Genomic DNA, 12,188 nt, shown 5'->3' on the forward strand with positions numbered 1-12,188 from the left:
AGTGGGGTGAGGAGACCCCGCGTGCGGGGGTTCATCTCAGGGGCCAGACCTGTCCCCACAGGCGACAGTGCTGTGCCCAGAAGGAACTGGAGATGCCAAGAGCCACAGCCCTGCTTTCTTCTTAAATATGTCTTCTGCCCCTTGGCACGTTGTCTTTAATTCCACACTTGGCGCTTCATTCTTTCTGGGCAAAGGCAGGGTTCTGTCCCAGCCGTCTCTTTGAAAATGCAGACACTTCGGGAAAAGGTTCTATGCAAAAGCTTACAGGTTACACCATCAGGTGAATCTGCCGGACTTTTTAATTACTCGGCTGAGGAAGACCTGGGAATGGAAGGCTCATGTGAGCAAAGAAGGGCAGTGAGAAGGTCTCCCGACAGGAAGAACAGGGGAAAGGCGCTCTGAGTCGCCAAGAGACACTGGAAGCGTCTTGAAAGTCAGTGCCCGGAAAGGGGTGGAGGGAGGCGCTGGGGTCTTGTTGCTTCTCTTGTACAGTTTTGCTCAGATAAATCATGATAGTGTCCCTGAGATGTCTTCAGCAGCTGCCCAGACCCACTTTCCAAAGGATGCACTGTAAATGGTCATTTTCTTGAAAGTGGTAGCCAGGCTCTGACCCAAGCAAACAGGGAAAAGATTTACTGTTTTTAAACCAGTAGTAATTTTGTTTTAGACCAGGAACATGCTGATAAATTTCCACTCTAAAGTCGTTACACAGTACCTAAGAAGTGGAGTGGGGCTTCCCTGGTGGCTCAGAGGTTAAAGCGTCTGCCTGCAATGCGGGAGACCTGGGAAGATCCCCTGGAGAAGGAAATGGCAACCCACTCCAGTACTCTTGCCTGGAGAATCCCATGGACCGAGGAGCCTGGTGGGCTGCAGTCCACAGGGTCGCAAAGAGTCAAACACGACTGAGCGACTTCACTCACTCACTAAGAGTTGGAGAAACACACAAAATGATCTCCTTTGATCCTTCACTTCTGTTCTTATCCTCTCCTCTGTTAACACGGTCAGTCCTGGACTGTGTACTTACTGCTTTATTCTGTGCCCAGTGTTTTGTGACATTCGTTTAGTGAATGATCAGTCTTTGAGATTTGCCACAAAGCCTACTCCATTTTTTTTAATAGCTGTGTATTATTCCATAATATGGCTCTATCATAGTTTATTCAACCCATCATGCCTTGATGAGCAGTTGGGTTTTTTTCCTGTTAAAAATATTGCTGCATTCTTTTAGGGGTATGTGTGTTCTCATATAAGCAGATATTATCACATAGCAAACGCTTATGTTCAAATGCCTGACTTTTATATTTATTAGCAATAGCTGTGTCCCTGGGGTAATTATATAACCTCAGCTTCTTAAACTATAAAATGAGGATAGATAGTAATGACCTATTTCAAACATTGTTATTCAGTAATTTAGAACATTATCTGGTACACATATCAGTATCAATTTATTGAGTGCATTCTGAAAAGTATCCTCATTTTTATGACAGCCCAGTTTAAAAGTAATAAGATACCTCCCTGCTTAAAGTTTTTAACAGAAAAAACAGTACCAGCTCTCAGAATTATAATAAATTCTACTGGAGATTATATCCTAAATGTCCTTTTCTTCCCCCTAAATGTCCTTATTACATCAAGAACAATTTATTACTATGTAATAGTATATTAATGTGTTTATCTCATTGGTTTTTCCTTCACTTAGAAACATGACAAGTTTTCACTGTTAATGAAGCTTAGAACCAAAACTTGTATCTCCTGAATTGCCACAGCGCTTTAATTAGGAGACCGGTATTATTTTAAATTCAGTCATCACTGCATCATGAATAATTATTTTGGAAGCTCAATCTGCTCTGCTCTCCAGGTTGATGAAAAAGAGCCTCGATGGAGATCTCATCCGAACACAGAAGCTGTCGTTCATCATTAGGACGGTGGCCCGGCGTTTTCCCGGACACTTGCTGGCCTGGGATTTTGTCAAAGAGCACTGGAGTAAGCTTGTGCAGAAGTGAGTTGCTCAGAGAATTACTAATTTTCGGTACTCGCAAGCCTTGCATCTGAAAGCAGTCCCCAGGGTTGTGTTAGTTCAGAAGAGTCAGGCTTTGCTGTGAGAGGAAAAACGGAATGAACACGGAAATAGTCACGTTTGTAAACAACATTCCGTAATGCAAGTCAGTTTAACAATGGTGTTTTGTTTAAGTAATCGAACTAATCAAGCCCAACCTTGCTCCACACGAGCTTACTTAGCTTGAGTGAGTGAAGTCGCTCAGGCATGTCCGACTCTTTGCGACCCCATGGGCTGTAGCCCACCAGGCTCCTCAGTCCATGGAATTTTCCAGGCAAGAGTACTGGAGTGGGGTGCCATTTCCTTTTCCAGGGGAATCTTCCCAACCCGGGATCGAACCTGGGTCTCCTGCACTGCAGGCAGATGCTTTACCGTCTGAGCCACCAGGGAAACCAGCTCACTTGGCTTGGCCACGGACTATTTCAGAATAGCTGTTTAGTTTCATGTGTTGCAAACACTTCATTACCAAGGGATTCTTTACAAACTCAGACCCAGCTCAACAGCACAAGTCGCTCATTTTTCCCTTTTAAATCAGTAATGACACCTTCTGGGTGTATGATGCTGTTTTTGAGGCAAACGTGGGCTGTTAATTTGTTTGGCTCTCCCGCCTAGTGGGAGAGGTGTGTGTGGTGACTCCCGATGCGCCAAGCCCCCCAGTTCCCAGGAGCAGGACTCCACTCTGCCTCGGGCATGTGGAGTTTACAATAAGCATGTCCTTTGCACTCAGGAACTTGGCTTCCCAGCAACTGACTCATTCTTTTTTGCCTTTTGCCCTTACGTTTGTGTTTCTTCAGGTTCCATCTGGGGTCCTATACCATACAAAGTATCGTTGCTGGATCAACTCACCAGTTTTCAACAAAGGCACATTTATCTGAGGTTGGTTGCATCAAATGCTGTTGGGGAGACCAGGCCATCCCTTTGCCCTCAGGGTGCTCAGTATAAGTCAGATGGTGGTTTCCCCTGCCAAGCCCCATCCCTTCAGTCTGCCTGCCTGCATCAGCGCTAATGATCCTGCGCTGGGATTATTTCTAAAGGATGGACATACAGCAAGGAGGGAAAATTCTGCTTCCATCCTCCACAGTATTCCATTGTCTCCCATCTGATACAGATGATTTTTTGAATTAAGATCAACATATGCCAAGTTTATTTTTAATTGGCGATTAGACTGTTTTTGAAGAGTTCCATTCAGAGGGTAAAATTAGACCCCAGGCCTAACTTTAGACTCTACCTTATTTACTGTTACTTGGCCTTTCCACCCTCCCCACCCCCCGACTTGAAATTTGAAAAATTCATCCTTGTGGGAGTAAGGGGAATTCCTTTTTAAAACAGCTTCACATCAGCATGACTATCACTAAGTTAAAGCTTATTTGAAAAGGATATTCAAAGCTGCGGTATACCATTCTTTTCTTCTTTTGAAATAATTCTGTGTGCAACTTACAGGTCCAGGCATTCTTTGAAAATCAGTCAGAGGCCACCTTTCGACTTCGCTGTGTCCAGGAGGCGTTGGAAGTCATTCAGCTGAACATGCAGTGGGTGGAGAAGAATCTTAAAACCCTGACATATTGGCTGTAGCATGCCACACCTGTACCTCATCACCCGTTCAGAGAGCTTGTTAACTGGGCCTCTGCTGCTTTTGCAAAAGCCAAGGTGAAACCAGGATCGCTGCTGAGTTGTTTGCACTCTTAGGAGTTCTAGTTTGCTCAGGGCCAGTCTGTATTTTTTCATCTGTCTTTTCTGAAATGTCTTTGGGCAGTGTGTAGTTATTTATTACCAAATTATATTCACCTGTATGCCAACCATCTACAAAAACAATGGGTAATTTTTCTACTTTGAAGATATTCAAATGGGGGAAAAAAAATCTGTTTTTCAATTCTGTTCTCAGTTTCTGGCTAAATGTTGACACCGTGAAATAAGGAATGGGAGCCACCATCTTCGCAGGCTGCGAGTTGGTTAGCCATTTGTTGCTTCTTGCTGATGGATATTTGAATGTGGTTCCAAGTTAGCATCAAAAAGTATGGTAATAAAGTCATTGAATCATGCAGCTGTAGAGAACTGACCTCAGGTGTGCAGATCTACTTTGATTGGGGGTTTTGAATAATCCTTTCTTTTCTGGAAAAAGTTTATAACTATTATATTTTTTTCTGAAGAATAGTCAGGTGCTACAGAATTTTTAAATTTTTGTTGTAAAGCTAAATAACAAGGCCAAAAGATTAAAATTTCCAAATATTTAACACCTTATTTTTCATCTTTCAGGAAAATATTTCAAACCGAGTTAGCGTTAATATTTTACTTAGGAATTCCAGTGTTCTCCAAATCTCTGTACACCTTTATCACTCCCTGCCATAGATATCCCTTATGTTATAAATAAGTATTTCTGCATTTATGGCTTTTTTTTTTTTTAATACTGGTGTCTCTTATCATGACTTTCTTACTAAGAATTACAGTTTACAGTTTGTTTAAGTTGCTTTTTGGCATGGTAGATCACAGACACTTTCTCTTAATCATACCCATTGAGTGGTTTTTCATTTTATATGATAGAGTTGCATATTAGAAGTATATTTTAAAATAGGGCCTTTGAGAAATTGAACATTTTTATTTGAAGTTCACCATAGTACCTTAAAGGAATAAAGAGAATGTGAATAGGAATAACTTGATTTAGGCTTAATATGGTGGGCTTTGAATTTTTTCTACTGTCAGAAACAGTACTTTTCTTTAGTTGAAATATCAAAGTTTTCTTCTGTAATGGCCAAACTAACAGATTATAGGGAATGGCCAGGGAAAGAAAGAAAGTATCCAAAACTACATGGCAATTTCACTCCTTCTAAAGGGGAAATACTGTACTTGAATTTTTTGAGCTATGCAGACTTATACCTAGGTTGTTGTGTTTCTTTGATTCTTAGGAGAAAAGCTTTCTCCCTAGTATTTATTGTACTTTCTATTTTGCTTGAAAACACCTACGTACATAAAAAGGGTATTTACCCATTTTTCAGCACTTAAAACACTCCACTGAATCAGACAGCGGGAAAGGTCACCTTTTTTTTATTTAGCGGTTTCAAGTGAGAATATAGGAATTATGTATAAAATTATATTTTATTTTATGAAAATATTTTTATATAGCAAAATTGAAAAGACTGGCAATAGAAACTAAAGATAACCTTCTTTAGCCCTAGTATGTTTTCTCCCAATTTAGTGTTTTCTAAACAGCACTTATCTCTGTATTTTAGAGTAGAAAATACTGTTATCTGAGAATCACAGAATCATCTGAAGATGTTTTTTTGAAACTAGGGTGATTGTAGGTCTTTATTCCTCTTGTGCTTCAGTAAATGAATGATAATTTAGTCAATATTTGAAAGTGTGTTTTTATATTTTTAGAGTGGGGAAAAATACTAAAATTTTGGAGGATTTTTTGTTGCTGGGTTTTTTTTTTTTTAACCATATTACTAAAGTCCACTTTGATACAGAGTTTAAACTTTGCTACTTCTCAAAGTCATTTAAGATTCTTCCATTTTGCCTGCCCATCTTCACATTGTTCCTGTAATATTTGTTAGCTCTGCATATGGCAAATCTTGTCTTGAATTATATCATTCTTTCCTGGGAGTGTGTGTGTCAGGAGCCGGGTGGGGGTTGTTATCATTAAAACTTTATCAAAACATGGGCTAAAAAGGAGGTAACTCAAAATCCATTTCTATCTTTGTACTCAAAAGCCATTCATTCCCATAATACCAGATCCATACCAACTGTATTTTTCAGTTATAGGCCTCACCTCAGATTCTCCTGTGAGATTCCATACTTTTTTAATGTTATGCTATCCCATCCATACAGGGCTTCCAAAAACCAACTCTTAAGTCAGGAATATAAGGTTAAATAATGGGTAGGCCGTGTGGTATGATAAGTATTGTTGGAGCTTTTGAAGTTTCCCCCCCCAGAATTTTACTTCACCACTGTATTTCTGAGCACTCAAACAGATAGAAGCACAGAAGTTCTTTGTTCTATGAGCACACACCATGACACAATTCAGAACTGTCTGACAAGTGTTATATTCATTGCAGAGAGAGAGTCGACTTGAATTAATAAAAAGACACATCATACTACATTATTAGGAAAGATAACATTGGAAATCTGGAACTGTAGAAGAAAAGCTTAGGCTTTGGAAATCTGAAAGGCTACAAAACTAGAAACCCAAGGAGTTCAGTTTGTTGAGATCTAGTTGCTTGCTAATATCAACTGATTAGGTACAGTAAGCTGAAGTAGAGTCAACAGCCACCATAAGCTTGTGCCTTGCTCCATCTTTAAGCGAAATTGTGTTGTTTGCCACTGTTTTCGTGTTCACGAGCTTTCTTACTGTCGCAGGTTCCACTAACACTGATGTTCTCCGCCATTTGTATTTTCACGTGAACTTTAGCCACTGTGGGGACAGAGCTGTCAGAAGAGTTCTGGGTATAGACTGAGCCACATCAGTCTTTCTGGGTGCAGAACAGAATCCTTTCTGAACACTGGAAAGGAAGAAATGAAAGTTAAGTGCTGAGTTTGCTGGATTACAGAGAGCTTGGTCCTGAGTTAGCTTCTGAGCATCTAGTTGATCTAATGCACATGGAACGATAATCTGTAGTCAGGTTGCTGAATATTTACATAATCCTTGTGTATGTCATGGGGGTGCAGGGAAGGTGTATGCATCTCAGGAGATGTGCAGACAGCAATTTCTGGGCTGAGTTTGCAAAACAAGACCTGAATTTCATAGGTATGATGTAGTTCTTCTCCCCTTTGCCTTTTTTTTTTTAATTGGATTTTTTAATTTTTAACTCTTTTCTTCCTCCCTTACATCCCCATTTGTATTTTTAAAAGTCTATGTGTTCACTTTTGCTGGCTTTTGCTTTCTTTTCTTTTGTGCTTCATTCTCTTCATTGGCAACTAAGTACCAGATGAAAAGTGGAAGTCCGAAAGTATGATAAACCTCCTCTTCTCCCCTTCCCTTGTTGCCTGCGTGGGCAATAGCTCATAGAGTAGTTGATTGATTTCTTTGAGTGGTTCTTTGGGGGTATATACTTTTTAAATGTATGCATGTGTTTTGATGTTTTTATACTCTTTCATCTTAGTATAGTTTATCCTGATGAAAAGTGAAAGAGACATTGTCCTGTGAAAATCTCTTTTAGCCTTTCAATTCTTCCTGCCTGGGCAATAGCTACAGAGTAGTTACTTGATTTCCTTCTTTGGAGGGAGATGGTCATAGTGAGAGAAGAGCAGAGTATGTTCTTTTTAAAATGTGTCTAAATGTGTTTGCCACTATTTTGTGGGTGTTTGAATTTTAAAGTAGCTAGAGCTTTCCTTCATCCTCCTCATGGATAAGCAGAGACCTAATGAACCGTGAAGGTCCCGAAGTATGACGAATGTCTTATCTACCCTCTCCTTACTGCCTGTATGGACATACCTGAGTGGTTGTAGTTTCTGTTGTTTTGATCTAGTCTGTTCTTGAGGGCAGGGATGGGGGAGGGATGTATATTCCTTTTTTCAAGTGTATATAAATATTATGCCACTTTTTAGTATCTTATTTTAGGTGTGTTCCTTTGCATGAATGCATATGTACTTAATGAAAACGGAGCTTCAGAGTATGACAGATCTCCTCTTCCCTTTTCCTTACTGCCTTTTTGGGCAGTAGCTAGAGTAGTTTTTGTTTTGTGAGTTGGGAGACAGTGGGGTATGTACTTAATGTATATAAATAAATCTCTAACTTTGTATTATAACTAATCATTTCGTACTATGTCCTTCTCATAGGACGTGAAAGTACCTAATGAGACGTGGAGGTCCACATGTATGACAATCTCCTCTTGACCCCTTCCCGTGTTGCCCGAGAGGGCAATGGCTAGTAGAGTAGTTGATTAGTTTCAGGGGCTCTTTTGTGGGTATTAGGGTAAATGCTTTTAAATACATATACTCATGTTTTTACTTCCTTATTGTAGTATTTCATTTGGTACCCAGCTCTTCACCCGGGGGCTTCCCTGATGGCCCAGCTGGTAAAGAATCTGCCTGCAATGTAGAAGACCCGGGTTCGATCCCTGAGTTAAGATCCCCTGGAGTGTGGAATGGCTCCCCACTCCAGTCATCTGGCCTGGAGAATTCCATGGACAGAGAAGCCTGGCAGGCTACAGTCCATAGGGTCGCAAAGAGCTGGACCCGACTGGGTGACTTTCACTCACTCTCCTTCACTTGGACTGGTAGGTTGCTAATGCACCACAGAGTTCTGGATACAGAGCAGTCTTCTCTCCTTTCCCTTTTTATTCATGTAGTCAATAATTTTAAAGTAGTTTGGGCTTTTAGAATTTTTTTTGGGCGGGGGGGCTGGGAAGGGACTGAGGCAGGATATATTCTTTTGAAATCTGTATATATACAGTGCCTGTTTCTATATCATGGTATTCCATTTTGCACTTATCCCTTGCTTGGGTGTGTAGGTACCTAACGAGATGTGGAGGTATGGATGTAGGAACATCTTCTGTCTTCCCCTTTCCTTGTCGCCTCTGTGGGTAATAGTTGTAGAGCAGCCTAGATTATTTTTACCTCTATCACTCCCTTGCCTGGGAGCGTAGGGATATGTACTTTTTACAATGTATATAAATGTTTGTGTTCCTTTTTTTTTTTTTTTTCTGTTAGTTCATTTTGTACCTAAACCTTTCCAGGGATTCTTAGGTACATGATGAAAATTAAGGTTCATTCTATGAAAAAATCTCCTCTTCTCCCCTTCCCTTATTGCCTGTCTAGGCAATGACTAGTAGCGTAGTCGTTTGAAGACTTTTTTGCAGGGCGCAGAGTGGTGAGCGTTTCTGGGTTTGCTTGTGTGTCTAAACGTTTGCTGGATTTATTTGTGCTTTAACTTCAAGCCTAGTGTCTTTTTTGACTCCTAAATATCAAATATAATGCAGAGGCCCAGATCGGGGTGTAATAAATCTCCCCTCCCGCTTCCTCTGTAGCCTGTGTATACCGGTAGTATAGGAGTACTTGAAGATTTGGTTTTCTGTTGTTTGTTTTTGAGGTTTTTAATGGGGGATGAGCTTGTTAGGCAAGATACATAAATTTTTTAAATGTATACAAATGTTTCTGCCTCTTTTGGTGTTCATCTTGAATCCAGTCTTTTGCATGACTCTTTAGGAACTTAATGAAAATTGAAACTGATTCTATGAAAAATTTCCTTACTCGCTTTCCCTCATTGGGTAGTGGCAGAAGAATAGGTGTTCAACTTCTGTTTTTGGAGCAGTAGGGATGGGAGAGCTGTGTGTGTGTGTGTGTGTGTGTGTGTGTGTGTGTGTGTGTGTGTGTGTGTGTGTGTGTGTGTGTGTGTGTGTGTGTGTGTGTGTGTGTGTGTGTGTGTGTGTGTGTGTGTGTGTGTGTGTGTGTACATATATATACACTTTTTAAAGTATAAATGTTTGCTACATTTTTTTGTGTTATTTCGTCTAGTACCCAGTTCTTTGCTGGGATCTGTAGGTCTATAATGAAACATGGAGGTCCAGATGTATGATAAATCTCCTCTACTCCCTTCCCTGGCTGCCTACATGGGCAATAGTTCAGCAATTTAGGAATTTTTTCTTTTTTTTTCTTTTTTTTAGAGGGAGGAATTATTGGGTTGGGTAGTAGTTAGTGGGAAGGGACGGGTTATGCCCTTTTTAAAAGTGTATATAAATGTTTCCATGTTCCTGATTTTATATCTAGTCCTTTGGGTGGATGTCAAGTTACCAAATGCAAGTTGAGGAGAAGTGTATGACAACGTCCCCTTCTCCCCTTCCCCTTGTTGCCTGTGTGGTACCAGCAAGTAGAAGAGTTGTATGTTGTTTGCTTGTTTTATAGAGGTTTATATTTTTGGCAGGGGAATATTCTTAATACACATGAATGTTTTCATTTGTTGCTTTATGTTGTGTTCAGTCCTTTATATGGCTATGTAGGGAACTAATGAAAATTGACTCTCCTAGATGAGCAGGTTACTTTTCTTCCTTTCCCACATATTTGCTCCTTCAGCTGGAGCTAGTATAGTTACTATTTTGTGGCTATTTTTATTCTCTCAGATATATGCCTTTAAAGTTGTAAGTGTATACATGCACATATATGATTTGCTTCTTTTCTTCCCCCGTTATTTTCCTTTAATAGTTAGTCCCTTGAGGGCTCTGAGTGTATCTAACAAAAGATGCCCCACCAGGTCCCTGCCATCTGAGCTAAAGGTGTAGCACTGGGGTGGTATGACTGATGGCCCCAGGCATGTCGCCCGTAAGATGGGGGAAGACACTTGGATACGGTTGAGCTCTGAGAGCTAGTCACATCCAGCATGTCTCGGGTTGACTCACACTGAATGAAATGGAGAGAAGGGAGGGACCTGTACTTTGGCAATTCCAGAAAGTCAAAAAGACAATACTTCAGGTGTGGCTAAATTTTTTTTTTTTTGCTGTTCACCTCTCAGCAGCACTCATTCAAACTCATGTGCAGACCCTTGAGAGTAGCTCCTTTCTGAGGCCTGGATTCTGACTCAGCTCCATCAGTAGCATATTCTTCTGTACTCGGTAGAAATCATTTTGGGTTTTGGAGTGAATCTTTTTGAGTTAATTGCCATCATTCTAGTAAATGACAACATGGGCCCCAAAGCTGATCCAAGAAGAATTGGGGTGGTAAGCCCTTCATCTCCCAACACCCTGCACATGGCAGGGCAAGTTGGCCCTTCCCTCCCCAGAGTTCTTCTGCATGGCTGCATCTGTCTCCTCTCCTTCTCCACTAGCTGAACCATTCCTGTTCATTTTTCCTTTTTGTCTTCAGTGCTTGCCAGGTTTGCTGTTATCTCCAAGTGTCCTCGGAAATGTAAGCCCGTGTTATCTCTTTAGTTCTGTGTCTTTGCATGCATTTCATACATCCAGACCTGTGTGTTAACTTTCAGCATTCTTCAGTCATATTTCACATTGACTATTTATCCACCACATGGTAAATGTTATGACTCCATATTTATCTATCGCAAAGAAAATGCATGTGGAAAATCCATCCATCCCTCTCTTCCCTCACTCCGAGCTTCTGAGCACTGTTTTTTTGTTCTGCAATTTATAAACAATATAATGCTGAAGATTTGCCATACATACTGTTATTTTTAGAAGCATTGAGTGGTAGGACTCCTAGAAAATTTGCAAAGAGATGTTATTCACCATATCAGACTCTCAGGTTCTAGTGATGAAAATTTTGCTTATACTTTGCTGTTACTTATACCTGCTGCTGTACGGAAAATAAAAGTTTATTCATGCCACATTTAACTTTGACCATAAATTAAAGGGAGCATCTTTTTGGAGTTAGTCATGGTCATCTTTAGCGGTATTTCTCAACAGTTCTTAATTTGAAATACTTCAAAGCAAGTAAAGGTCAGGGCTTAGCTGAATGAAATGCTCCAGAACTTGAAGTGTAGAAAGCATCAGTACAGTAACATATTCATGTGTATAAAGTGACAATTACAGCATAATTGGAATATTTGCATTAATCAACAAACTCACATTGAGACAAAACTCAATCTTACAGCTTTCTTGATTAAAGCCAAGTGTTCCATGTTGCTGTGAAGAATAGTCTCTCAAACACTTTGAAAAGTAATTACTTCAAAACTTGTAAAGGTATCACATTTTTGTATTTAAACACTTACAGAGATCTCCAATTTCTTGAGTCTGAGCTTGTGGGTAGAATTCTAAATTTGTATCATAACCTTGTCTTTTGTGAAAGATTTTGAAAATAGTATGTATATATATAATATTATATATGCAAATTGTGTTTTGTCACTTGTAAAGGGAAAAGGCTTATTTTTCTTTATACTTCTGATACCTTGTTTTGCATATGACCAGCACTGACTGAGAGGCATGTGTACCTGCAAACACTGTTGCTTTTTTTGTGAAATAAAAATAAAAGTATTTAAATATAAATACTGTGTAGACCATTTTCATTTTTAAAAAGTCCATATAAAGTGGCTTATCATCTCAGCTGTACCGGAACAGGAACCGTCTTCCTTGTCTTTCGCGGCGTTTCCTGTCTCACCAGAGCTCCAGTATCTTTACTGCGTGTAACTCAAGGGTTCACAGACTCATTAGTGCCATGTTGGATTCTCCTGGGTGTTGTATGATTATTACCAACATCCCTGGTC

General features: G+C 40.0%; 1 protein-coding gene across 4 annotated transcripts in view; it reads left to right on the forward strand.

Annotated features, from left to right (window-relative positions):
* Nucleotides 1-11,970, forward strand: part of LNPEP (leucyl and cystinyl aminopeptidase) — a 100,983-nt gene extending 89,013 nt beyond the window's left edge. For 3 of the 4 annotated variants that reach the window (XM_065919124.1, XM_065919155.1, XM_065919117.1), the window contains exons 16-19: nucleotides 1,853-1,993; nucleotides 2,845-2,926; nucleotides 3,491-9,365; nucleotides 9,457-11,970. In XM_065919124.1, coding sequence (XP_065775196.1) covers nucleotides 1,853-1,993; nucleotides 2,845-2,926; nucleotides 3,491-3,622 — 355 coding nt within the window. In that variant the 3' untranslated portion in view covers nucleotides 3,623-9,365; nucleotides 9,457-11,970. Of the gene's footprint in view, nucleotides 1-1,852; nucleotides 1,994-2,844; nucleotides 2,927-3,490; nucleotides 9,366-9,456 lie in introns of those variants that run through there. The other variant, XM_065919128.1, reaches the window with a different exon arrangement.
* Nucleotides 11,971-12,188: the final 218 nt, after the last annotated feature.

The sequence above is a fragment of the Muntiacus reevesi genome, chromosome 1 (assembly GCF_963930625.1).
Source record: "Muntiacus reevesi chromosome 1, mMunRee1.1, whole genome shotgun sequence".
Taxonomy (NCBI): Eukaryota; Metazoa; Chordata; class Mammalia; order Artiodactyla; family Cervidae; genus Muntiacus; species Muntiacus reevesi.